Source organism: Oxyura jamaicensis, chromosome 20, assembly GCF_011077185.1.
Source record: "Oxyura jamaicensis isolate SHBP4307 breed ruddy duck chromosome 20, BPBGC_Ojam_1.0, whole genome shotgun sequence".
Lineage (NCBI taxonomy): Eukaryota > Metazoa > Chordata > Aves > Anseriformes > Anatidae > Oxyura > Oxyura jamaicensis.
Window position 1 is genome coordinate 968,047 of NC_048912.1, and position 27,352 is coordinate 995,398.

General features: G+C 38.8%; 1 protein-coding gene across 4 annotated transcripts in view; it reads right to left on the reverse strand.

Annotated features, from left to right (window-relative positions):
* The window catches only part of RALGAPB (Ral GTPase activating protein non-catalytic subunit beta), a 71,387-nt gene that overhangs the window by 14,970 nt on the left and 29,065 nt on the right, over nt 1–27,352 (reverse strand). For 2 of the 4 annotated variants that reach the window (XM_035343704.1, XM_035343702.1), the window contains 16 exons: nt 26,958–27,159; nt 25,442–25,609; nt 24,262–24,376; nt 23,848–23,995; nt 21,184–21,248; nt 20,862–20,994; nt 18,812–18,933; nt 14,755–14,937; nt 12,574–12,725; nt 10,937–11,124; nt 8,567–8,673; nt 6,504–6,656; nt 5,657–5,866; nt 4,675–4,833; nt 2,536–2,701; nt 414–536 (listed from right to left, as the gene is read on the reverse strand). In XM_035343704.1, the coding sequence (XP_035199595.1) occupies nt 414–536; nt 2,536–2,701; nt 4,675–4,833; nt 5,657–5,866; nt 6,504–6,656; nt 8,567–8,673; nt 10,937–11,124; nt 12,574–12,725; nt 14,755–14,937; nt 18,812–18,933; nt 20,862–20,994; nt 21,184–21,248; nt 23,848–23,995; nt 24,262–24,376; nt 25,442–25,609; nt 26,958–27,159 (2,394 nt within the window). Of the gene's footprint in view, nt 1–413; nt 537–2,535; nt 2,702–4,674; nt 4,834–5,656; nt 5,867–6,503; nt 6,657–8,566; nt 8,674–10,936; nt 11,125–12,573; nt 12,726–14,754; nt 14,938–18,811; nt 18,946–20,861; nt 20,995–21,183; nt 21,249–23,847; nt 23,996–24,261; nt 24,377–25,441; nt 25,610–26,957; nt 27,160–27,352 lie in introns of all 4 variants that reach the window. The other 2 variants (XM_035343703.1, XM_035343701.1) reach the window with 1 other exon arrangement.

Consider the following 27,352-nt stretch of genomic DNA (forward strand, 5'->3'; position numbering starts at 1 on the left):
TTTTTTTTTTTTTTTTTTTTTTTTTTTTTTTTTTTTTTTTACAGTATCATGACTGCAGACCAAACTCATATGTCCAACCAAACACACCGAGGCAAACAGATAGTGTCACGCAAACCTGGATATGTACTGAGGCCTAGACTGAGGAAAAGGGGTACAGAACAGATAGTGTCTCAGAAGGAGTCAAAAACTCCTGGATATTGGATATTTAAATCAAAATATCAGCAGTTTCCTGGCAAGAGTCTTGCTATTCACACCACTAGTTTGCTTATTGGGTTTCTGCTTCTGACACAGCTCTCTAGATAAAAAACAAAACAAAACAACAACAATAATAAATAAATAAATAAATAAATAAATAAATAAACCTTGTTCTTTTCTTTTTTTCCCTCTAAATAGCATGCACAAAATGATCTTACTTAGGGACTCCACTGGTGATGGGACAACAAAAGCTATTTCTGTCAAGGCATCAGCATAGTAGAGCACCTTCTTCTGCCCATTGAAGATACTTGCCCCAACATCTTCTGAAATAATTACATCATCTGAAACAGGCAGAAAAGGAAAGTTAAGAGGAAGGTTTACCTCTCTGTGCACTTCCTCAGGAGAAGACCTTAAAAAAAAGGTAAAATGAGAAGAAATCATGCAAATCTCATTTTAAAAATCAGAAGATTTCACAGTCAATTTTCATGGCAAACAACCACTCTCAAAGATTTTTTTTTGATATCTTGAAGGAAATAGCACTTTGGGTTGGAAAAAAAATTCATTTTGAAAATATTTAAATTATACTTAAGATAATATCATATTCTCCTTGGATTCAGTAGTCTGTTCAGTAAGCATCTGCTACAATCATTCATTCAGTAGCTATTTCTACCCATTTCCTCTAAGATAGACACCATTCAGTTTGTCAATAAATTTTCAAATGCAGCTTACAGCATTTACAGCTTCAGCCCGACACTATTCTGGAATTTAAGCCAACTTCTATAGATTCTTTGATGGAGCCATGCTATAAGTAAATTAACAAAAACACGTTTTCCTTCCCCATGACTCCTCCAGAAAGAATAGCAAGGGCTTTAAGCTGAATTATTTCTCTGCACCAGTTTACAGAAGGGCCCTTGTAATAGCTGCTTCAGCAAAACCACTGGAGCAGAGAAATTCAAAACTCTGACACAAAGAAGTGGCCAGAGGCATGCAGACCTCTGAGTCATGCTTTACCAACAGGGAAGCATTCCTGCATCTCTCAAGCCCATTGCTCTCAAGGAGCATCATCTCAACCCAAATCCAGTTGCTGGGGGGAGGGGGGCAGGACACAAAACACATGCTCATGGATTTATTTTAATCACATCTCACTGGAAGCTCTTTTAGGTTTGTGTTTTTCTTGTTTGTTTGTTTTTATGTGTGTTTTGCTTTAAGCAGAACCATCCACAAATAGAAAACACATTTAAGAAAACAAATAACATCAGCCACAGCAAAAATCTAAGCATTCTTCACAAGCTCATCCAAATGTAGCAAGCAATGGGTAAAAATCTGCAGCAACAGATTTAAAGTAAAGGTGCAACTCCACTTGTTGATTTTTCCCAGCAGCAGAGTCGATTAGAAGCAGCCCTGCTTCACTCCCATTCTTGACTGCTTTTTCTTTTCTTTCTTTCACCAATTAATCAATCTTTTTGGTGGTCTATTACTTAATCCAAACAGCTGAAGTTCTAAGTGAACTTTTAACATCCACATTAAAAAGCACATATTAAAACAGGTTACCTCACTAATTCAGGGCACTGTCATCTGTGCAGTTGTACTGACAAATCCAACCGCAAAAAGAAGGGAGAGGGCTCTGCCTCAGACTAAAGCGTAACAACCCCATTCTCAAATATATATTAAACCAAGCCCTGGCCATTTTGTAACCTCTCCTGACTTGTTCTGAGAAAGCCACGCCTCTGGTTCTCTTAACTTCTCCCCAGCATTTCAAAACTTCTATCATGCATAGTTTTATTCAGAAAAGCCTTTAGTTGGTCACAGTATAAGACAAGCCCAGGAGTAGTTGCTGTAGTGGTAAAGAACAGACTAAATTAAGGAGGACAGGAGAAGAGCTGTGTGTAGGCTGCAGCCTGTGACCTACAAATATGGGCTTGTTTTCTTTACTTACTAGCAAGCATGATTACAGCAAATGTATTCATCAACATCTCATTTTAATCTACTTACAGAATACTAAAAATCACAATATTGCAAGCACATCTGCTGATACACGCTATAATCTGTATCCAATTTCAGATGAATACTGGTTTTGGGTTATACATGAATACCCACCAAGTCTGCCAGAAGTACAGAATACAGGTGTTTCTTGCTGAGACTACTTTCTCCCAACAACAAACACTGATGTTACTTTTCCTCACTTTGGCTTGAACCTTAGTTTATTTACACATTCCTTTCAGGTAAATATTCATGTTGATCCAAAAAAAAAAGTACGCTGGTGCTCAGATAGGTATCTAGGAGAAAAAAATATCCTAGAGGAGACAAAACATTTTAATTTAATGTTAGACCATTCCTTACCTTGTTCAGGTCCCTCTTCATCACTGCAGCTATTGATGGACCAGCTTGTTGAGACATGCCCAGTCCACCCAGGGTGCTTCCCTACATCCACCGACCAGCCAAGAGACAGCAAGAACTCCAGGAAGTGTGGCTGAACAATTCTGGAAGACTCCATGTTCTTCAGGATCTGAAACAACCAGCAGAACCATGGTATGTACAGGAGACTCCAGGAAACAGCTCTTCCCCTCCTTACCCCACCTTTGGTTTTGTAATTAAAAATATTGTGTCACTGAGATGGTTTTGCCCAAGTACAGCTGTTCTGGAACCCCAGGCTTTCTAGATGGACACCAGTCCCTGTTGCCCAGCATCATTCATCCCGCTTGGCAATGTCCTGTTCAATCATATCAGCGTTCCGCTGTCATTGCTGAAGCCTGCAATCACACCACTACAAATGGCAATTCTGAGATTTATCCAGTCATCAGGGATAAACCACAGAACTGTTCAGTGTAGAATGTGCATTAGTTGCAGACATGAGATATCATGATATCATGATATAAGTATCATAAGTATCATAAGATACTCATAAGTATCATGATATAAGAAGCATGGGGGCAGTTTCATTACCCTGTATAAATAAATTTGGTGAGACCCCTCTAAATTGTAAATGCGTATCATCACAAGAGAACGTGGGGCTAACGTAGGACCACTCAGGTTAGACAACACTACTCTGGGCTGTGCAGCATCAGATAAAAATAGAGCTGACACCACTCGTCATGAAAGGAGTAGGAATCACCTTGCAGAACAGAATTAGTTCCTGAGTTAGCGATGCATGAACACACACACACACTGATGGGAACATACACATGGATGGCTGAGTAGGACTGTGCAGGCATCTCTGCTCAAAGCAGCATTGTTACTTGGCTTTGATCTCCTCTGCTCCTGACTTTTGACTTATTTCTGTTTTGTTTCTTTTCAAACACAGAAACAGCAACAGTTTTCTCACTCAGCTCAGTGCTGTAGAGATGAGTACCTTATTACCTTGACCGTGACTTTGCACAACCAAGAAGGCTTAGAAATCATTGCAAGATGTCTGAAGCAGGAATGGCATCTTTATAATGTCTGTCTAAATGTGCCCAAATGCTATCAAATATAAGATTTTTTTAAACTGACATGGCAGAACTCCTAAGTACTGACTGCTAATTGGATATCCAAAGCTCAGCAAGTTCTGTAGGACTAAGTAATTTCTGCAAATAAATCTCACCTGTCTAAATCCATAATTACATGTAAACATCAGAGGAAAAAGCATTCTGCTAGCTCAGCAAGAGCATAACATTTCTGGAAGGCTGGTAGATATCAAACCCTGTATATCTTGTTAGCTAACTTTGGAGACTGCTTACTTGCTACTCAGAACTTGAAAACTCACAAACAGCATGACGCTGGCATCAAGAATTGGTGGTGTATTACACTCAGATGTGGAAAGTGCTACTGTGTTCTGTCAATTGTATATTCACAGTACGAGGGAACCACATGTTAATTATTTTTGAAGCTATGCTTCTGCTCTTTAGTATGACAATTACTAATAAAAATGAGTAGAAAGTACCACAAAGTATTTCTAATGAGCCCATAAGCCTTCTTAATGTAGTGAGTTTCTAGAGAAATCAAAATTTAGACTTGCACAAATTAACCTGATTAACCTAATCGTATTTGAATGTAAATAGTATAATACAGAGACTTACAAAGCAGTAATACTTTTTGTAAAAAGTTTTCATTTCTTTGACGTATGCTGAGCATTAGAATCAAACCAAAATACCTGGATATCATGCACAGCCAGAACTTCCAATTGCAACTTCCCTACAAACTGAGCCAACAAATCTGAACACATTTCTGATATGAGTCTTTGAAGTCTACAACTAATATATTTTCATTAATATACATACAAAATGCTTTATCAAGACCTCACAGAAATCCTAGATGTAGATAATAATGTACTTCAACCTACAGATGAAAAGGTATGGAGTCATTTGTTACAGCTCACATAGTAAATAAACACAAAGCTCAGAATCACTGTTTTCAGTACTCTGCTCTAGTCACTAACAGTGATACTTTGCTTACATGAAGATTACCAGAAACAAGACAAAAGACCAATCACTCCAGACTTACCTCCTGGCTTGTTTTCTGGCCTGCCTTCATGTAGAAAACAAAAACAGTATCAAAAGGACGACATGGTAGTAAATCCAAGTAGCCAAGGTCATCGAAAAACCCAGGAAGAGCAGGGTCAAGAGCAATCAGGTGAGGAGGTAGACGACTGTTAGCGGGCTCCTATTCAACAGAGTTCAACATCTTAAATAAAAAAATCTTTCATATCAGAAAAGTTCTTTATGGCTTTCATAATGATCCATTAAGAAAAATAACATTTTGCTCAAAAAACAAAACTCCCTTCCACAACAAATGCAGCAGAGACTTTCAAAAATACTACATGACTATGTACAATCACATTGTATCTAGTTTTGTATTAATATCTCATATATCAACAATATATAAAATACCAAGCACTTTTATATTTTTGTAAGAGCTCCATCACCTATAAATGTTGACAGTATTCTGGAAGAAAACACAGCAAATAAAAGGGAAAATCCACAGGTAAGAGGCAGAACTTCAATGTAAGGATGTGGATCGTCTCTATAAACCATTGTTACTTTAACTTCAGAAAGAATAAACTCTACAATCTACATGTACTCTAAAGTGCTTATATATTGTTAAACCACTTCAACACAATAATCTCTGTAACAGAACTTCTAAGGGAGTTGTATTTTAGAAATGCTTACAAAGTAGCCCTATCTCAAGCTGGAGAAACAGTGTCAAATATAACCAGGTGAATGTGATAGTTTATGTACCTACTGCACAAATACAGATAGAGCCACCTATTCAGAGCATGTTCAGCTTGAGGTGTGGCCTTTCACAACCCTGTTCTTAATCCTGGAAGACTAAAGTTCATCACCTTATTCAAGCAGACTACAGCACAACAGCAGATGGTATTGCACAAAAGATCTTCCACTAACAAAACTTAAGTTTTCCTCTTTTGCTAAGCCAAGCCGTATGGGTACTGATGCCATTAGTATAACACTAAGAAGTATCAGGTCACCTTCAATGCCTCTAGAGACAGAAACCCAAAGTGAGAGAGGAACAGGCGTGCTGTCTGGAACTCCTGGGCTGCTGGCGGGGGCTTACACTCTGTAATCGGATCAGGAAAGCTCTTCTTACGCCACTCCTCTTCACTTTTCTGATCTATGGAAGTCTCAAAAATAATCTGCTGGGCCATGCCATTCCTCAGCTTCTCATGTCGCTCTTCAAGCTGCAATACAGTGCACAGACATGAAATGTTGAGCTGACTCTACTGTGATCTCTCTCAAACACAACAGCTCCATCATTTAGCAAATCTGTAAGTCATGTGCAGGAGCAGCTGCAACTCCACCAGCATGATGTGTACTAAAGTACTATCAACAAGACCTTGAGCAAGGTTACAAGGTGAACATCTCAAAACCCTGTTTGCATGGGAAAGCTGTTGCAAATTATGGACCCAGTTATCAGCAACAGCCTCTCCCTTTTAAATGAACAGAAACTAAAGTGAATGTGAAGCTTTAAAATACTTTTTTTTTTAACACACACCCCACACAAGGGTGTCGGTATCCTTTCAATGTCCATTTACATTTTCCTAGAAGATGCAACAAAATGCAAATCATTTCTTCCTAGCAATACCAGGATATTAGAAACTGGAATAAAACGTGTTGAGCAATGCTCCTCAAGAACACATTCAAGGCACTGTCATCCTCCTGGGGAAATGCACAGATTCATCTGTTCACAGTTTATTACTCCATTAATATGAATTAGTCAAGTTAAAGAATTATACCATTTACAGTAAGAAGTTAGTGTGATTCATGAACAAACATAAAACAAGAGCAAATTGAAGTTAAAGATTAAAAGTTACTTACTTCCTCATTCACAATTTCATGTAAATCAGGAATGCTCAAGTCTGCTTTCACAAATGGGATCTTGTCCACTTCTTCAGGAAAAGGGCGATGCTTGACACTGTATTTTAATCCAACATCATTTTTAGGAGCTGGTCGAGGTTCTGGTACAAAAGTCTGTCAAAAAAAGGGGGCAGGGGATAGTTTCACTCCGGGCATTGCATCATTAGACAACACATTATAATGGGAAATGTACCCTCCCACCACAAGTTTACTAATTCTTACACGAGAGGTATCATTAAAAAGCATTCAGTAATACTTTTAGAATAGACTTGTATTAAAAACGTCATTGTAAATTTAAAAAAAAGAAAAAAAGACACTGTTTTGCTTTTTGTGGTGATGCAATCATGGTACCTATTATACTTGCTTACCATCTCACCTCTAAGCAGTTGCAAATACTAATGAAATGGCCAACAATCCTCTGCATCAACAGAGGAATGAGTAGCAGATCGAGGGGGGTGACTGTGCCCCTCTGCTCTGTCCTGGTGAGGCCCCACTTGGAGTACTCCATCCAGGACTGGGGCCCCCAGCACAAGAAGGACAAGGGTCTGTGAGAGCAGGTCCAGAGGAGGGACACAAAGTTGATCTAGGGGCTGGAGCACCTCTCCTATGGAGAAAGGCTGAGAGAGCTGGGGCTGTTCAGCCTGAAGAGGAGAAGGCTCCAGGGAGACCTCATTGCAGCTTTTCAGTACTTAAAGGGAACTTATAAAAGAGATGGAGAGTGACTTTTTACTCAGGCAGATAATATCAGGAAAAGGGGTAATGGCTTTAAATTAAAAGAGGGGAGATTTAGAGTTTAGGAGGAAATTCTCCACTCAGAGTGGTGGGGCACTAGAACAGGTTGCCCAGAGAGGCTGTGGATGCCCCATCCTTGGAGGTGTTCAAGGCCAAATTGGATGAGGCCCTGGTCAACCTGATCTAGCTGGTAGCATCCCTGCCCATGGCGGGGGGGTGTTGCAGGTTTGCAGGTGCATACGATCCAAGCAAGCAAGATCTTTATACCTTGGGGGCTGTAAGTTTATTTACAACCCAGTACACTTGAAAAGGGCAACACTTAAAGTTATGTAATGCCTTTAGGTTAGAACAGTTCCCTTAAAACTGGTAGGAAGGTCTCCAGCCAAGATGTGACTTATCCTTTGGTGACTGAGGCAACACACTTGGACTGACGCTATTTAGCAAAACACTTCAGCTTAATTGACAGCACAGCTCCAAAGGCATCAAGTGAAGGGTCTTCCCAAAGGCTGCTCTGCAGAGACCAGAGTCATCTAAATGTTAACATGACAGCTGAGACTGACAGGCCCATAATTTCAGCTACATTATTATTTCCTGTATTTTACTGAGGGTCATATGAAGACTTTCAAGATTTGGAGATGTTTACAAACAGAAAGAAATTTTGGTAACCGAAGGATATACTCCACTAGGCAACTGCAGTAAGAGAGTCTACTTTAAAATGAGATTGAGCTGTTTCTCCTTTACTATTCCTGTCCAGAAGTATTCCATCTAGAGTCCAGAGTCCATCTATAGTCCAGTCTAGAGTCCAGAGTCTGTCTAGATAGATTTTTTTTTTCCACTGTAATTTTACCGCCATCTTTGCAACATTGGGCTTTGCAGTTAATAGCTGTTCTCTCTGCAGCATCTCATACTCTAACTCCAGACTTTGTTTCTTCTGCTGCAAGGGCTTTGCCTGACATCCTAAAATCAGCACCAACACTCATGCCTACACAACTAAGCACACTGTACATTGCCCCATCACCTCCGAAGATGCTTTCAAAAAACAAGAAGTATGGAGAGTTCTCCCTCCCACTTCCTTAAACAAACCTAGACGGCAACAGTGCTTTCACAGCCTGTATTATTATTAATCACGAGTTGTAAAGAGTCACCAGAGATGTGTCAACATTACCTACAGCTAAAGGCCCCGTGGCTCAGTCTTAATGTATAATCACCAGTTCTGCGGGGCTGTCTCACATTAGTGGAATTTCTGCTGAACATCAGCAGTTAAAGATTTCTTTATGGGCTTTGATAGAGACCTTTTGATTTGCTTTAGCTCCTCTTGGTAAAAGACAGAGTTGCTGGGCCCATGCAAATCTTCCAGATGTCCCACGGATCAAAATCGTGACAGAAGGGAAAGAGTCATCTGTAAAGCACATGGGTTAAAAGAATAATACATCATCATAAAATACAGATACTTCATTGAGCAATAATCTAACCATAAAGAAACACAGTCATGATTACAGAGATTTTGTTTTCAAGGAAAACTCCCTTCCTGACCCTAAAGACAATTTCTAGTGAGTAGAAAACACTGAGCATAATCCTCCTCTGTGCAGCAGAAAACTACTACTGCTCAGTAATAGCCAGATCTGCTGTTTCATCATTGAAAGTAACCTTCATCCAAATTCATGTAGATCACTGTTTCTCTCTCCAAGTTGCCCCCAGGAAATTAAAAAAATAAGAAATTATTCAGCCACTGACTGCTTAGATATGACAAAGGTCACATGAAAACATAGTTTCCATGATACTTCTGTGACTTTCTATAAAGGTCCCCCACAAATAATGACGATAAGAACAGTGGAAGAACAAGAGATAATGATCATACAAAGACAAGGGAAGATTCTGACATGACACGGTGAAAAAATTTATACCAGAAGGAGCTATGCTGGAATATGGACACAGAACTTGTCCTCAGAGGTTTCCAAGACCTGTTGGGACAATGTCATAAGCAACCTGCTCCAAATTCACTACTGACCCTGTTCAGAGAACTGACCCTGTTCAGAGAACAGGAGGTTAGACTGCAGTTTAGACTTCAGTTCTCCTACGGTGCCTTTCAATTTACACGATTGTGGTTCTAACACTGCAGGGATTTCAGTTTCTCTTCAAGATGTAAAGGCCACTGAAGTTTGCTACCTTAGCAGACGAATCCCTAGTATATGTATAGAGGTATACCTCTATAGCTTTTAATTTTATTTTAAAATGTATTTATATTAAACTTTTGAGCATTTAAACCATAAATTGACACCACCAGGTATCAATACATATCAAACCACTAGATATGTATTTCTTCCCCGGTATTTCATGGGTAGCATACCGGAACTTACAGGGTACAGCACATTTACATAAGCACACACATAAACCAAACCAGCTCCCCACAATAATCCACTTCAGTGTTCTGCCTCAAAAGTGATTTGACATACTTACACATTACTGCAATTAATCTTGTATTTCAAAGGGGATTTGTAAGCAAGTTCTGCACAACAAGTAAGGCTAATTCAATTTCAGATTATAATAGCTATACAGGATTCCTCAGTAATGCATTTAGCACAGGCAGAACAAGGATGAGATTTGCTCAGCTGTTCTGGCATGTTCTAAGCTGTTCCTGTCAGGAACACATTTGCTCAAATACAGACTGAGAGTGAACATATGGCAATGGTTCCCAGGATGAGCTGTTAGATCTGTTTAGTGATTCTCAATGAGATTGGAGCATTCTGGACCACAACTCATAAACTAAGTTTTTTTCTAACTATCGGTGGACACAATCTGAGTTCATGATGCTAGTTCAGTGCAATCTCTGTTTTCAAGACTAGTATCTAGACTCAATCCTGTCCATAGATGAGGAAAATACATCTGTGTCAGATTAACATATCCAACAAACATTAGTCTTAAGTGGAGCTAGTACAAAAGAGGAAATGGAGCTAGTACAAAAGAGGAGTTTCATCTACTCTTTTAGGTGATGCCTTGATACATGAAGATTCATAGGACGGACTTAAGGGGATTAATTGTTCAATTCAAAGCATCATGTCAATACCACCAGATTTTTTTAATGCAAGCTCTCCTCGGTCAAAGCATACAAGGCTAAAACAAGTCAGAAAGAAAAATTCAGCTGTGAATGCCAATACTCTGTAATAGATCTCTTTTACAGTAGGTATCCTTGATAGAACAGAATGGCATACTAGAAAGCTATAATGGCTCCTTAGCAACTAAAATTGTGCTGAAAGCAACCACAGAAACATTTAGTAACAAGAGACCTAGAGCAAAAGCAACTGTTCAAAGCATTAAGGTCTCACATGAATTACTTGCTGAGCACCAATCCCCATCAAACCTCCTATACTCTTCATGCTTTTCATTCTTTTATAACATGGTCCATCAGCTGTAATTTATATGGCAGTCACCTGCAAGTATCTGGATAAAAAACTGCATGAACAATTTGGGTGAGCTTGTATTAAGTTTGACTATCACTGACACTAAAGTTATTCCAGCCCCTTCATTCCAGAGCAACATTCTGCTCAATGACACATCCACAGAACAGGTAATGTGAGAGGTACTTGATGAAGCACCTTTATTTTATAGCTGCACGCAGAGAGTTTTAACTAGAAGAACAAGGGAAGAGGAAGTGTTGAACTTACTCTGTTCATTCCCCAGAGGCTGTTCCAACATTGCGAGGATGACACTATTATCCAAAACAAAGTAACGGAAGCTATGTTTGTTTATGGTAGGTAGACGAGAATATTTAATTAATGTGGTTTCATTCACTAAGCTGCAAGGGGAAGCAGGGCCACTGGGAGAAGGAAATGCTCCAAGTAGCTGCATAATACTGCAAATGAGAAAAAAGTTAGAAGTTACGAGAGATTAAAGATTTACTGTTCCACCCAAGCATGGACTTTCACTCATATTCTTCATTTATATCTTGACGTAGCAGTTACCTTTACAGTTAGAGTTATCAGGGCAAACCAATTATCTGCACTATACCGTCAGCTAGTTGTAAAAGAGAACCAGTAATTTCAGAAAAACGTACATGAAGTCTTTTTTGTAAGGGTAGTCTGCCTACAGAGTAAGTTTCTTTATAACCTAAGTTAAAATTTTTATAATTTAGGTTATAAAGATATTAAGTTATATTTTAAAGCACAAAAATCTGTACCATTCCACAGCTTTATGTTCATTCTTATAATAATATTATGAATGACTGAAGATATTTCCCCGTAATTTAACCAACTATTGAACATCAACAAGCAAGGCAAACAGAAGGCTCCTAAAAATACATATTTATATCATCAGAAATTATGTAGGATCTTCCCAACAGTAAGTTGAAAACTTCTATGACAGAAGCCAGCAGTGAGAGTTGAGGCTTGTGTCCAGTGTCAGTGACTGAAGATCCTGTGATCTGATTTTCACTCAATGCCACCATCCAGATGAAAAATAAATGTATTGATGCTCTCCTGCCACACTTTTCATTTTACTTGGTAAATAGGTATTTTCATCTCTCCAAACAAAAAGAGGCAACAATAAAGGTTTGTCCCCAGATTCCAATGAGTAGCTGTTTTTACCTTGGTAATTACACAGTTGTTTTTATTAACAGTAAAGTTTATAATGATTTTATTAAGTAGAATAATAAAAAAAAGCAAGCAGCTATCACCTTTTCCAAACCTATTTATATTACTCATCTTCAATTTGTCTTGTCCACTATGATGTTATTTATCCAGTAAAAGAGTGCTTTTCAGCTACTCTGGAGTGAATCTCAATTTTCATCTCCGTGCTCCCTCTCCCCAACTCACGCATCTGCAATTGCTTTTTCAGCAGAATCTCTCAAATCTATTAAGCAACTCCAATTCCTTGGGCAGAATGATACCCCAGCCTGCACTGACTTACACCTGTGACATGTGCCATGGATAAGGAGAAGGGGAAATGGAAGGACAGGCTGACAGTGGGAGATGCAAGGAACTGCTGGCTGCAGAGAGCACTGGCCAAAACCAGAACACCAGGGGCTGCAGGCAGGTTTTGCTCTTCAAATAAGAGAATGGGCAGAAAAGGAAGACAGTAATCACAGGGATCTTTTTTCTGTTGGACACCTGTAATGGGAAGAGGAAGACAGCAGAGGCAGAGCACAGGACAACCCTGCCCAAAAAGCAAACTAGATGGAACTCCTGGGTGACTTTTCAGATGCTCTTGCTATACCAGAGACCTCACCAGGTGGGAACTCCTAATTAGAACATTTTCTCTGACAAGGCAATGCTAAACAACAAACATCCTTTGACAAATTACATACCATGTTAATGTAGCTTCAGCAGCATCCTTCACTCTCATGGATGCAGGGTTTGGCTCCTTATCTCCTTTATACTTGACCTCTTGTTCACTGTTTTTGGATTTACTTCCTGAAATGCCCAGCTCCACAATCTCCAGTACCTCTTTTAAACAATCCTAAAACATAAGAGGACCTACCTTAAAACAAACACACTAACAGATGCCTCAAAGACCTCAGTGAAACAGCAGTAGACCATTGATTCAGATAAAGTGCTACTGGTTATCTGAGCTCAGAGATAAATCCAGAAGATTATTTTAACAGACAGTGTTGGAATAAGATCACATTTACTACAGCAATTATATTTTCTCTGTATACAGATGTCTGATTATGTTTTATGCCTCTATATCTCTTGCTGGAAAATGCTCTGAACTATATATTCCGTTCCATTACACATGTAGAAAACAGTCAAGAGGACTACTAAGAATGCAACTGAAAAATGTAAACATATTTTACAAGATAATAAATGTACTTCTGAGGTTATCTGCAAAACTTTTAATTAAGTTCTAAGGTCATTAAGAACAAACTCACCTGGAAAACTGCAAGAAACCCTTTTCCAAATCTGTCAATTGCCAACAGCTTTCATAAAGAAGCCAAGTAAATCATAGTATCTAATTCATTAAGAGAACAATAGCAATATTCTAAAAGTAGACAGGAAAGCAACAAGTCTATTGCAGAAGAGGCCAACACTCAGTAGGATCAGTTATGACTGACAAATACTGCTCATTACAAAATCATTTCCTGAAAGTATTTGAATTGCTACAACTGAAGTTCCAATCTCATGGCTTAAGCGAGGGAATAACAAGGAAAGCTTTCTCAAGAATAAATAACTGGCTAAGAACGAAACACAAGTGGTCAGCTTTTACCACCAGAGACCAGGCAGGGTTCCACACCTCGGTCTGTGTTGTTCCTTGAATTCACGACTGATGTAGAAAAACAAGTGAGGAGGAAGGTGAAAGTCTTCAGACAAATCAAAATAAATCAGGGTTGAGAAGCAAAGATTATCTATGAATAATTACAGAGTTTACAGTATTGGCTAATAAAATCAACATGTGAAATTCAAAGTAGGTATCAGGTGAGGCAACTTGGGCAGTCTGATCCTTACACTTGCCAAACACAGTGAGAGGTTCCCGTTCAACTATCATGGCTCAGGAATGAGCCACCAAATTTCCAGTATATACTACACATAGTATATAACACCATCCTGATAACCAGTGATAGTCGAAAGAAGAAAAACAAGTGGACCCTTACAAGATAAAAGAAACATAATGTAACTGCATAAACCTGTGCTGTGCCACATCCAGGCAAATCATTCTTTCCTGGTCACCTACTACTGTGCCAATATCATGAAGTACAAGCAGAAAGCATCTTTATGGAAAACCCTGCTTGAGAGTTCTCAATTTTTCCTCTATTTTTTCTTAAATATACATTTTCATATATATTTTATATATAATTACAGAAATAGTTACTGAGTTTTCTCTGTAAGTAGATCAACAATGAAAATAGTATTTGTACAAAAAATAAATTATTTTTAACAGTATGATAGGAAGTGATCAGAAACATGTATCTTTCATTGCCTGTTCTCTTCAAACTTCCCAAGGAAATTCCACCTTGGATTGAGCCATGCCTTGCTTCATTTCTAGATAATTGCTTGGTGAAACTATGGTTATAAAAACATTAGCGTTAAAGAAATTACATTCTTAAGTCTAGATGATGCTTTATAGTCAGGTAAGAGCTGAGAAATGAGAAAAGACATGGCTTTTAGTGAAGTTTATCCACAGCAGGTAGCTGTGCTATATAAATACACCAATAACTTCCATATTTCTGTTAATTTTCTACTTATTTATTTACATTTCAGGTTTTTTATTTTCTTCTCTCCTTTTTCTTCAATTTCACAAAGCAAGAAGAAAGGTCAAGATGCTTTCTTATAAATATGAAAGCTATTTGTAAAACTAAAAATAGCCTCAGTAAATAAAGAGCAGAAATCAAAATTGAAAGCTATTTTTCAAGTAGGCTGGTTTTGAAATTCTTGGTATATTTTTGAAAACTAAAAAAGCATGTTGCTTTAAAGTACGACAAATAGATAGGTTGGGGATGAAATGTGTAACAATTGGGTGTGCTCAAAATATGTACACTACAGATTCTTACCTTCTCGTCCAGCATGTCAGGATGCTCAGTAAGCCAGACACAAAGGCACTGGAAAGCTGCAACTATCACAGAGTGAAGGTCACGGGAGTGGAGCGGGGCTGGCCGGCTGCACTGGTAGACTATATAGCTGCATACTGAACTAATAGCTCTCTTTTGATCAGAGGAATCAACAGTCACTTTCACCTGTATAGAAGCAAGCAGGAGAGGACTGTCAGGTGAGAATTCCTCCACAAAATCTTTTAGAGAAGAAATAGTTTTTAAAACCATTTCAAAATATAGCTTTAAGAAATGGGAATAAACAGTTAAGCTCTTTTATAATACAGCTTTAAATATGTGGGTAAAAATATTCAGCAGTGTTGTGGTTAACGGCTCAATGTCCAAGTGGAGAGCAGTTAGCAAGTAGTGTTCCTCAGGGGTCAGTACGGGGACTGGCACTATTTAACATCTTCTTTGGTGACATGGACAGTGAAATCCGGACTTGTGCAAAGTGTTTGATACTGTCCCATACAACATCCTTGTCTCTAAACTGTGGACAAATTGATTTGATGGACAGACCACTCAGTGGGTAAGGAATTGGCCGGATGGTCACACTCAAAGTGTTGCAGCCAATGGCTCCACATCCAAGTGCAGATCAGTGACAAGTGGTGTTCCGCATGGGTCAGTGTTGGGACCAGTGCTGCCTAACATCTTTGTCAGTGACAAGGACAGTGAAATCAAGTGCAGCCTCAGCACGTGTGCTGACACCAAGCTGTGTAGTGCGGTTGACATGCTGGAGGGAAGGGATGCCATCCAGAGGGACCTGGAAAGGCCTGAGAGGTGGGCCTGTGAGAACCTCGTGAGGTTCAACAAGGCCAAGTGCAAGGTCCTGAACCTAGGTCAGGGCAATCCCAAGCACCAATACAGGCTGGGTGCAGAATGAATGGATTGAGAGCAGCTCTGAGGAGAGGGACCTGGGGCTGTTGGTTGATGGGAAGCTCGACATGAGCTGGCAAGGCGCGCTTGCAGCCCAGAAAGCCAACTGTATGCTGGGCTGCATCGGAAGCAGGGTGGCCAGCAGGGCGAGGGGAGGGGATTCTCCCCCTCTGCTCTGAGACCTCACCTGGAGCCAGCTCTGGGGCCTCCAGTACAAGATGGACACGGAAGGATTAGTACGAGTCCGGAGGAGGGCCACTAAGATGATCACGGGGCTGGAGCACCTCTCCTATGAAGACAGGCTGAGGGAGGTGGGGTTGTTCAGCCTGGAGAAGAGAAGGCTCCGGGGAGACCTCACAGCAGCCTGCCAGGACCTAAAGGGGCTGCAGGAAAGCTGGGGAGGGACTCTTTGTCAGGGGGCATAGGGATAGGACAAGGGTAATGGCTTTAAACTAAAAAAGGGTATAAGGAAGATATCCTTAGATATAAGGAAGAAAGTCTTTACTCTGAGGGCGGTGAGGCACTGGCACAGGTTGCCCAAAGAAGCTGTGGATGCCCAATCCCTGGAAGCGTTCAAGGCCAGGCTGGATGGGGCTTCGGGCAGCCTGGTCCGGTGGGAGCTGTCCCTGCCCATGGCAGGGGAGTTGCAACTGGGTGATCTTTGGGATCCCTTTCAACCCAAACCATCTATGATTCTATGATACTGAAACTAAAATAAATGCTACATTAAGGTGCCACCACATTTCATGGCTTTGTCTTCAAGAGCAAGAATGGCACCAATATGGTTTGATAAGAAATTAACTGCAAGCTGAATAAAATAGTATTTGAAACTTATTTTCAGCAAGTACCTCTTTTCAGCTATAGCAACCCATTCATCTGTGAAAACCCACTCACACTCCCAAGTCTCCCTTCCACGGGGCTTCTTTCTGCTCATATCATTTTTCACTAGGGATATTTGGTCAGCACAGTAATACTCATCAGTGAAAAAGTGAAAGAAAAACCACACTCAGACAAGCAGATTAACCAGAAAAAAATTGCAGAAAAAGTCCTCAGCTTCTCTCCCAGCTCAGCAAGGCTTCAGAAAACAAGACTCTGGTCCAGAAGGGTTAGTGAAGAGCTTTGCAAACTGAGGCAAAGGTATCAGCATTATAAAATTAAGCAAATAAGTGGATCTCTTTTCTTCCCAACCTGTGCATTGACACAGGAACAACCAGTTAAACCTGTATTTTCCTACTCTGTAGCACTTGACCACGCCATGTAAAGCCTTATTTGTTATTTAAGAGGCGGTCTCAATATCAAAGTAGGAAGCTGGATGGTCTTGCTGGTGACAACAAGGAAGCCAGACATCTGTACTCAACAAGGAGATGGACGATACTTTGGAGCTGTAGGCATTATTTCCTTCAGGAGCATAAGATGTATGGCAAAAAGTACCTTTAAGATTAGCTTATGAAAAGCAGGTTGGTGAACAAGTACTCCTGTAGGAAACAAGATTTTCCAATTTACCAAGTCCCAGTAATAAGGTGGTACCGAAAAGATAAAGGGTAGGGTAGCCCTTAACCTTAGAAGGACTTTGGTAATCATAGCTTCCAAAGGCACAAGCAGAATCAGTTCTCCACTCTGAGGCTCTGCAGTAAGAGGTGGTCTCTTTCCACCTGATTCACTACTAAGAGAAAGAATATCCCAGATATCCCAGAAGAATTATTTTAGTTGCATGAGAATTATACACAGATTACAATGTTTAATATTAACCTGGGAAAGCATTTGTAAATATATGCTTTCACTCTCCTATCTCATTGCAAACGGGGATGGGGGGTGCATAAAGATAGCCTGGCTTAATCACACAAGACACAGGAACTCCTTATTCCATCCTGTGCTCTGTAACACCCGTAATCATATTTGAACTCATTGCAGAATACTTTAAAAGGTATCCTTTAGCTCATGCCATTGCAGTAATAACAGAAGTATGCAGCCCAACATGGCTCAGTGCTGACTCCAGGCTTTAAAAAAGGCCCATGACATGCATATTCAGAGAGATCTGTCAAGGCCCCAGGGGGATGTGTTAGGGAATGCTTAACTGTCACACCAGTTCATTGCGGCTGCTGTAAATACAACAGCTAAGTATTGCTTAACAAACATCACGAACAAAAGTCCTCAAGCAGAAAAGGGCATTTTACTTTTCACCAAAAAAGGTCCCTCAACCTAATAGTTTTAGTTATTGACTATTTACTAATTTGCTAGTTAGTCCCATTATTGGCTAAGTGAGTCTCCTCAGAGTTGAGTAACACAGATTGCAGCTGAGGGTACCAAAATTAAATGAGTGGTTCAGCTGGGAAGTGGTGAAGAAAAACAGCACAGCCAGTTTCAACTGAAGAACTGTGTGTAGATAAAGTTTCTGAGAAGGTGACATTTTCACGTCAGAAATACACTATCATTTTCTAAGTTCAAATTATTTCCAACAAAAGTTTAGAAAATGAATCATTTACAAAAAGGCAGTCAAATTATTTAATGTCCTGGTGTATTTCCATCTTGGACTAACTACAGCAGAAACTCTTGTTTCTAAGACTGATTATACAGTGAATGGACAGACTGAACATCCAACCAAGCAAGCTATGATAAATGGTTCACAGTTGTGTTGAAAACCAATGGCCCAAGCCCATGCACTGCCCACCGGAAACTTAGTGGCATGTTTTTTTCTCAGCTGTGCAACCTAATATGTCAGATGCTTCCCCAGCAACGTAAAAATAAAGAAATAAAACCACAACCAAAACCCAAAACAAAGCAAAAATATCAACATGTGAATCCATGAGAAAGATTAGGAATTATCCAGCTCAACAAAATCAGCCAGCTCAACAAAATCAGCCAGAATGACACAGTAGAGCAACATGCATCTGAACCAGTCACCCTGAGCTTTGCTTTCAGCCAAGAGGCATTTACTGGATTCACTTCACTTGAACCAGTGAGCTTGTGCATTAAGGTAAGATGAAGCAAACGTACAAGAGGAGGACTGTTTTTTTCTCAAGTCCAAACCAACACTTGCTGACAGACTCGGATGCAGACTTCTGCCTGGTGGCATGACTTTCATCTGAACAGGACAGTAATCACCCTTCTGCGAAGAGGCTGGAGCAACCAAAACTTCGTCTCTCACCTTTGCCAATCCAGAGAGAAGTTCCAGCGCAGCCAGTGAGATGCTCATGTCCTGCCTCCATTGTGAGTTGAGTCTTTGGGTTACCAGGTGAATGCTGCGTATCAGTAGTCCTGCAGCTGTATCTGTATTAAGAGCTAGGATATAACCCCAATACCACATAGCATAGGGAGGGAAAATAACTAAGCATTAGTAACAATAAGCAAAGCACGGGCACAAACCAAAGCAGCCACGATACACACACAAAATTATACACAACCCACAATCTAGAAATTTGGTCTCTCTTGCCCAGGCTAACTCCCTCATATACAACACCAGCATGTTATACAAATGCATTCAGACTAGCATCTCATCTCATTTTGGTTTTGTTTCTTTTGTCGACATTTTGGACAATCACAGCACTCTGTCACGTTTCAGCTTCAGGTTTTGGTATTGTTCGCTATTGTACTTAAATCGCTCTGATGTCTTGCAGACTCAGAAGAACAGCAGCATTAATCATACACATTAGATATTGGTACTAACACATGTAGGCACTAGTAATGAACTAACAGAGAATGTGTAGCTTCAGATACCTAAGTCAGAAGTTAACTATTCTCTCTATACTTAATTTTATCAGAAGTTGCATCAGGTATTTAAGTGTAAATAATGAAAGAAGCCATCCTGGAAAAAAGATACAATTGGTTCTAGACTTTTAATTTTCCTGATCCTCTAGCTCAAAATTAAAATTAGGAAATGTTTTTAGGCTCAATTGTTCATTGTTAAGACTGAACTAGTCAAAATAATTTCAGAAACAAATGTTCTCTGTCACCCTAGTAGGGGATTAAAATGTTAGCTACACATCACCAGTAAATACAGACCATCAGTTTTCAATTTTTCCTTCAAACATACAGCAGAAATGTAGAAATTTGTTTCATAAACTTATTACAACCTTACCTCGTGTGCACAAGATTTTTTTTTTAAAAAAAAAAAAACAGTAAAAGAAATCGATAATGCCAACAAGTTCAGGGTCAAAATACTACAAAAATACTTTTAAAGTTATTTCATGGTTTAAAGAGCCAATAATTCAACTACAAGATTTTTTTTCTAACCTTATAAATGGATATTTTACATTGAGAGATTCCAAGAGCATTTGTCAATGAAAACACATGAATTAAACATGTAATTCAAGTGGTGTGGTAAAAACTAGCACTTCAATCATTTTAGAAAAATCCTTTTGAGAAAGCGCTAACATGCTTATGTGAATCACTGTATCTAACACCTCCATGTGAATATACTAAAATCTTTCCCATTAATCTCCCTCTTCTTATTTTGAAAACTAGAGGACAAAAATTTGTCTGGTGAGAACAGTTTTTTAGCTAGCCTACAAGATGGTCTGTTCTCCCATTCACTTGGCTAACATCAATTACATTGCTAAAGACCAAAGAAGCAAATAAAATTCCAGAATCTCCACATTCAGCTAGCTTACCACAGAAAGGTTTAGAAGAACATTTATTTTATCACAGAGATTAAAAAAATGCACAGTACAAGACATAACAAACTAATATTAATTGAAAAATGTTTGTTATAATGACACGTTGCAAGCGTTCTGCTTACTTGCTCTATAAAAACAGGAGTTCCCCAAATGGTCTTTAAAAACAAAGGTGCTACAAAGCTCAGGTAAGCATTTGGAATGTTACCAAAATGAATAAAGCAATTAATTTATACCTGATGTGTTCCATTACTATTCATGAAAACTAAACATCTTGAAAACATGACATAGTAAAACAGTTTGCAAACACTTTTTGCATAATTTATGTTATTACTTCGAAAATGTTAATAGGAAGAGTTCCTTGGTAATATTAAAACCAACTAATGCATAAAAACCAACCAGCACACATGAACATGAGCACCCCATATGGGCACATATGAGATCAGATCAGTAATAAACAAAGGAGCTATCCACCTCAGGTTCAAAACACCCATGCATATTAATGGATTAGCCAGAGCTACAAAAGAGAAACAAAAATCAACTCAGGATATAAGGACACATTTTTTTCAAAAGGGCTATCCTTACCATAATCCCTTAGAAGGGCTTGTGCTGGTCGTTCACTGTCTGGTGTTGTAGGCTCTGTACTGCCTCCACTTGCAGTGCTAATGCCACTGTTAGTACGACTGTGGCTTTTGAAGAGGTTATTTTCGCCACCATTCTGCAAATTGAAAGTCAGTTTTAAGCGATGAGATTTTTGGAGTAGAATTCTCTATATAGCAGGATACTCCAGATACAGGGGAGAAATATGATCAGACCTCAGGGAGCTAACTGAACATCTTAAAACAGCAGATTAAATGAACTACATTCTTTCTGAAGCAGTAACTTCATAAACAAACGAAAGTCTTACCGTTTCCATCTGACAGCCAATGGCTTCTAACAGTGCTGAATCTTGAACAATATTTAACATTGCACCTGAAGATTAGATGAAAGAAGGTAACTACTAAAGACCATAATAGAACAGTCATGGCTAAAATTTAGAGAAGCACTGAAGGTCTAGAACACAGAATATCCATCCTGTTTTATAGTTTTTATAAGAGTTCTATAAAGCACAAGGATTGGCTTCAGGCTTAGCAATTCGATACAGAGGAGAGCTGAGATAAAGAATGCTTTCAGCTATTTTAAAAATGCTTTCAACATAGGTTTCTTAAATTCCTCAGTTCAGAAGGATTTTTGTTTCACAGAAGGGTTGTAACCTTTCTGTCTCCCATCAGACTGTGATCATTTAAAAACTCAAGTTACATTTAAAGAGATTTATTGATTCTGTTAGTAAAATAACAGTAGTGTTCAGGTAACTGACACAGCTAAAGTGCACTGCGTAGTCCAAAGCCATCTCAAGGGTTATACAGTACTGGCCTGGGCTAATCTCTGTACCTGGCACAAAGAGCCTTCCTTCCTCAATCTGGCCATTAGGAGACAAAAGGCAGCTGGTAACTGCCAAACAAAAATACAGTTTCAAGTTTTATTGGACTGACAGTACAGACAGCAACCTGTTGGAACATAAGGCGGATAAGGCCTGGTCCATTCAACAATCGTTAATACATCAACAAGAGAGGCTGTGATTGTTCTCATACTGATCGAGGACCCATTAAAAGAACCCCCAATCCACTGTAGCACAGCTATTTTTATAGAGATGTTTCTGCCCAAAATCTAGACCAATATTTGCATCACTGCTCTCCAAAACCACAGATTATCAAATTAAATACCCCTTTCATTCTGATTTGGCTAAAACATAAAACCAACTTCCTAAATCAGTAGGTTGGTACATAGTTTGAGGCAGAATATACCAAAATTCTCTGCATAAAAGTGATCCCCAGAATCCCATTTCTGTGCTTTTTTTGTTTGTTTGTTTTCCCACTGATGCCCAAAATAACACACTGCAGAAGCTGAAGCTCTCAGTACAGCTGTAACCAACCACACCGCATTCAAATTAGCCAGCAGGTAGACAGAAGAATCCATCCTGGGAGAGATAGCTACACACAAGCGTAAGACACAGTTAAAATTGCTGATGCATTCTGGATGTCTTATGTCAAGTAGTGCAAGCAGCCTATAACTGCATTAATTTTTTTCCCCAACCTAACAACAAATGTTTAGGAAAATTCCAGTTGCTATATGAAGAGAAATGCACTAGTCATTGACAAATATTTAATGAACAGCTGGAAATAAACATAATTTTTGTTTAGAAGGTGGTGGTACATGCAAGAACCTCTTGCTAACCTGGAGATTCATGAATCCTCTCCAACCAAAGCCAGCAGGACATAACTTCACATATGGAAACCAGAGTTTAACAACAGGAAAACAGGGCAAACAATGCATTAATGTGTCTCAGCCAGGTAATGGTGAAACCATCCTAGGCTGAGGATCTGCCCACCTGGATACAGGCACCAGAGGGGTATAGGAACACATGGGTAAGATTTAAGAGAACATCACCCCACAGTCCCTGAGCCGAGACAACCGCAAGTGTGCTGATGCCCTGTGAGTCTTCCTTAGAGGACCACTATGAAGCCATACATTCCTCAGCCCTTCACCAGCACTGGCTACAAAACATTCATCCAAATTATTCTTCCCTGATCTTCTGCTAGTGAAGAAATAATTTCTTTCTGAAAAGCAACTTTCTGAAAGACTTTGCAGACTGGATTTGTTTCCATTCACTGCAGTGCTTTTGTCCTTTCCCCTCCCTCTCCTGTGAGTCAGATAGCTTCTCTGCGTTCCAGAACAAGTCAGGTGCATGCCCAGGGCAAATCCACTTGCTTTTTAAACAGTCAAAAAGAACATGGTATGGTAATTGTTTTGAGGGACAAGGACACCATAATGTGGGAAAAAAAAGTTACTACTACATAAAATAGGGAAACGAATCAGGGAAAAATAAGGCAATTGAATTTTTACTTGTCTGAAAATACATCCAACTTGAAAGATTATGCTATATTCACGATTTCAGCTTTTAGTTACTAAGTATTCACATGTTAATACATCTATTACCTCAAAGAACAGTTTTTGCCAAACCACGATGCATCTCCAGTCTCTAATTCTGAAGCTTTTATGTGAGGATTTAGACAGTATTAGACAAATATCATTTGTATTCTGCCAACACTGGAGTTTCATTTTATTTCTAGGCTTGATCATGCAAAGAACTAAAATGTTCCAACTAAAATGTTCCCTGTAATCCACTAGTCAAGAATTCTTACCAATATTAAAATCAACATTTTTTTTTCTATTTTCTGTCCTAGTTATGGACTGACTTTACCTACTAAAACATGCTTTCATTCTATCTTTACTTTTCAAGTACCATTCCACATTCATGAGGAGAAAGACACACATTTTTAACAAAAATGTGACTTTTGTAAAGATATTTTCATGGATATGAGGGAGATTATACAGAAGATGACCTGCCAGGAATTCACTTCTTCTTCTTGCAAAGCAACACATAAATAATTACTAATATTTAATTATTCCAGGAGAGATTAAGAAAGACACTTCCATAACTGAGTTAATAAATAAAAAACATTGAATTTACCTAGTATCATTTGAGTGTTGTTGGGATCTGTTTCAGTTTGCAAAGCTCCTATAAGTATATTCACAAGCCTCAGCTTCAAGGAGAGAAAGGTTACTGGCTTGTCATACGTTGAGCTATCATCATTGCTATACTTCCCTTCCAGGACTACCTGAAGGAAAAATATACTTGAGTAGAGATCAATTCCATACTTATGCTAAACACACCAGCATGGTATTGGTTTGAAAAGTCAAAATCCACAGCACACATTTCTACTGTTGACATGTAGTATAGCCTTACTGTTAGAAAAATTGCTCTAAGAGTTTAAGTGATAATCAGAATACTAAATACCACAGAATACCACAACTCACCCAAATGCCACTCCAAAACTACCAGGAAAAAAAAGCTCAAAATGCAAAAGAAAACTAAGTTTATTACCTCAGATTTTATGGTTCCAAAATGGTGAGGGAGAGGCAACAAAGACAGCAAGATGTTAATTGAAGCTCTTCTTAGCTCTGTGGGGTTTACATAGATTTTAAACTTTGAGAGTTCTCTGCAAATCAAAGCATCATACAATTAATCAACTTTTCCCAAGAACTTGAAGCCAAATTTTAAGTGAAAAATAAATATACAGACATCCATTGGTCTTAAACAATTTGCAGTACATGATGTAGCTGTTTCTTTCTTGGTTCAGGTTTCTTATTTTGTAACAGTGGTAATGAAATAATTTATTCATGCAAGAACCATTATTTGTTTAGTATTTTCTACTGAACACAGAAGCAGTAAACAGATGAAAGTATTATTCATATACTTCATTTTCAAAGCAGGAAGTCTCACTCACATGCCTTTATTTGCTTACTACAACTCAAACCAACCCAGCACTATCAGGGATACATCAAATATATTCCTGTGAATATTGTATGAAATACAATCTGCTTGAAAATAGGTCAACTTCTTTCAGTAGCCACTGTAAGACCCATCTAAAAGAAGCAGCGGCTCAGATTTAATCCCAGAAGACAAATAATAGTTTATGCATAACTTCAAAATTAAATTCAGTATAAATACATAAAATGTATGGTGAAGAAGGTACACACACAGTTGCATTAAGTTCCTTAAGTTATTTACTAAAAGCACAAATCTGTACTGCTCTGACAAGCAAGGTTATATCTTCTGGTTTAAGAACCTATGCCAACTTCACCAGCCTAAATTATCATGTTTTTCCATTTAATGATGTGTAAGATTACTCTCCAAATGACCACACTTGTAATGAATATACTGTAAAATTTTACATAAAACCAAGTAGGCTTAAAACCAATTTCAGCTAAAGCACTCCTTTTCCCTATTCTTGTAGATGCTGCTATCCAATAATGAATATTTAGATAACTCAAATATTTCATTTTTTAAAAAGAACTGTTATTGTTTTAAAGCTAATTGCATTAAATGAAATGAAAAATTAGAGTTTATGAAATGCTGCAGTTATCACTATCAAATATACACACAATATGGGGCCCACACTACAGAATTCCTTCTGTGAAAACCCTTCAGGAATGACAGAAACCCCAGAAGATAAACATCTCTTCATACTTCTTGTAATATCTATAAGGAAACAGCAATTTACCTGTCAGGTAAAATAGTTTCAAGAGCCGAAATGAAATAGGGAACCACGACATCAATCCCTTTCAGGTCACAGCAGAACAGAGGAGGGGAGTTGAGAATAACACTGGCAAGAACAGGGTGGCAAACGAAATCTGCTATCTGCAAACCCTGAATTAAAAGCATGTAAAATCTGACAAAGAAAGATGAGATTGAATTACTTGCGCATAAAAAAATATCAGCATCCTACATGAACAAGAATGTGCAGCAACTACTTGATCTTATCCATATAAGATAGAGCAAATGTCAAAATCAGAGTTAAGAAAAGTTTATATGAACATTCCCATAAGTTATGTTAGCACAGGCAAATATACTGAGCTCACTTTAAAAAGCCACACAAATCACACGTATTTCACGTGAAAAAACAGCAGAGGACAGCTTAATTGAAACATCTGACTTGTTGCAACACAGGGGCTGGGAGCTGCTGCAGATACAGCGCTGATGATTGCTACCAGTGTTTGAACGTGCTCCCCCCACTACTCGCTTCCCTGTGTAAGGATCTAAATGAGATCTTGACTGTAACTCCCTAACAGAAGAAAATTACTGCAAAATCCTTAGTGGAAGGACAACACTGATCAGCAATTACAACATCTGGATAGTGAGACCAAATATATCAACCAACTATTTGAAATGAAAAACGACAGGGGCAGAACCAACTTATCTAGCCAGACATTCCTCTACAGTTTCTTGGTAAAAGAATACTTACATCCCCTTTATTTTTCTGAGAAAAAAATAAATAAATTACAAAACAGAGGAATCTGACTGAAAGACACCATCTAATATATACATGAACTAAAATGGCTCAGTCTGCAAGGAAATTTTGACACTATGACAAACATAATTGAACAGTTTAAGAGTTATGATTTATAAAGTTGATTCTCTGCCTCTAGCATTTGTTTCAGCACTTTTTAACAAAAAAAAAGGAAAAAGGAACACTATGATAGGTATGACTGCCTTATTTTATTAAAAATAAAATTGAAAATGTAGGTTATTTCAGAACACAATTGTTTTAAATAATGGAATATTAGTGTATTTTTATACGTAAAAATATTTTTAAGAAAATCAGTGTTGTTTGACAACACAAGGCCCTTTATGGTCTAATAAAGCATACAAAGTTTCATGTTGGCACACTTCTTTTGTCCATCATAGCAGTATTCAATGGCAAGTTTAAAAAAACCCTCAGGAATGCAAGAAGTAAGGAAGTCCCAAAAAGACAACGTTCCCTCCAGCTGGGAGGCAGTCTGAGAGACTTCCCTTCAACTAGAGCTTGAAGAAAGCCCCAATGAAAACCAGCACTGCAAGGAAACAAAAGGGAGCCAACGCTCCCTTAGGAGAGGGATCTCTGCCTAAACCATCTGCAGGCTAGCCATGCTTTTAGAGTTGGCAACACAGGATTCAGACCGTAACTGAATGCTATTCAATGCAAATTACTTTGCACCATAAAAGAACACCAATAAAGCAACTGGAAGATAGGTTAGTACCGGGATAAGTAAGCTGGTAATATTTCCTCCCCAGTCTTCTTGCTACAAAATATCCTACACAGTGTCCCGCAAGCCTCTGCCCTTCCTGCTTCATAGTTGTCTGGGAATTCACTGGCATCGAACATAGGGTTGGAAGCCACTGTATCTGTGGACATTTGTGATCCTTTCCGGCGAAACTCCACGCTAGCTTGAGTTGCTAGAGCTGGGAAAAGAAAAAACAGTGTTTCACTGTATTTGTCAACATACATAATAGGCTCATGGGATCCTGGACACAAAGATCAAGTCAAATTTAGCAGTTATCATGAAGCTGTTAGTTTACTGTATTTAAGTCAGTGCCTCTGTTTATAAACAATTTGAGGGTATAACTTTTTTCCTTTTAATGATGGGAAGTGCTG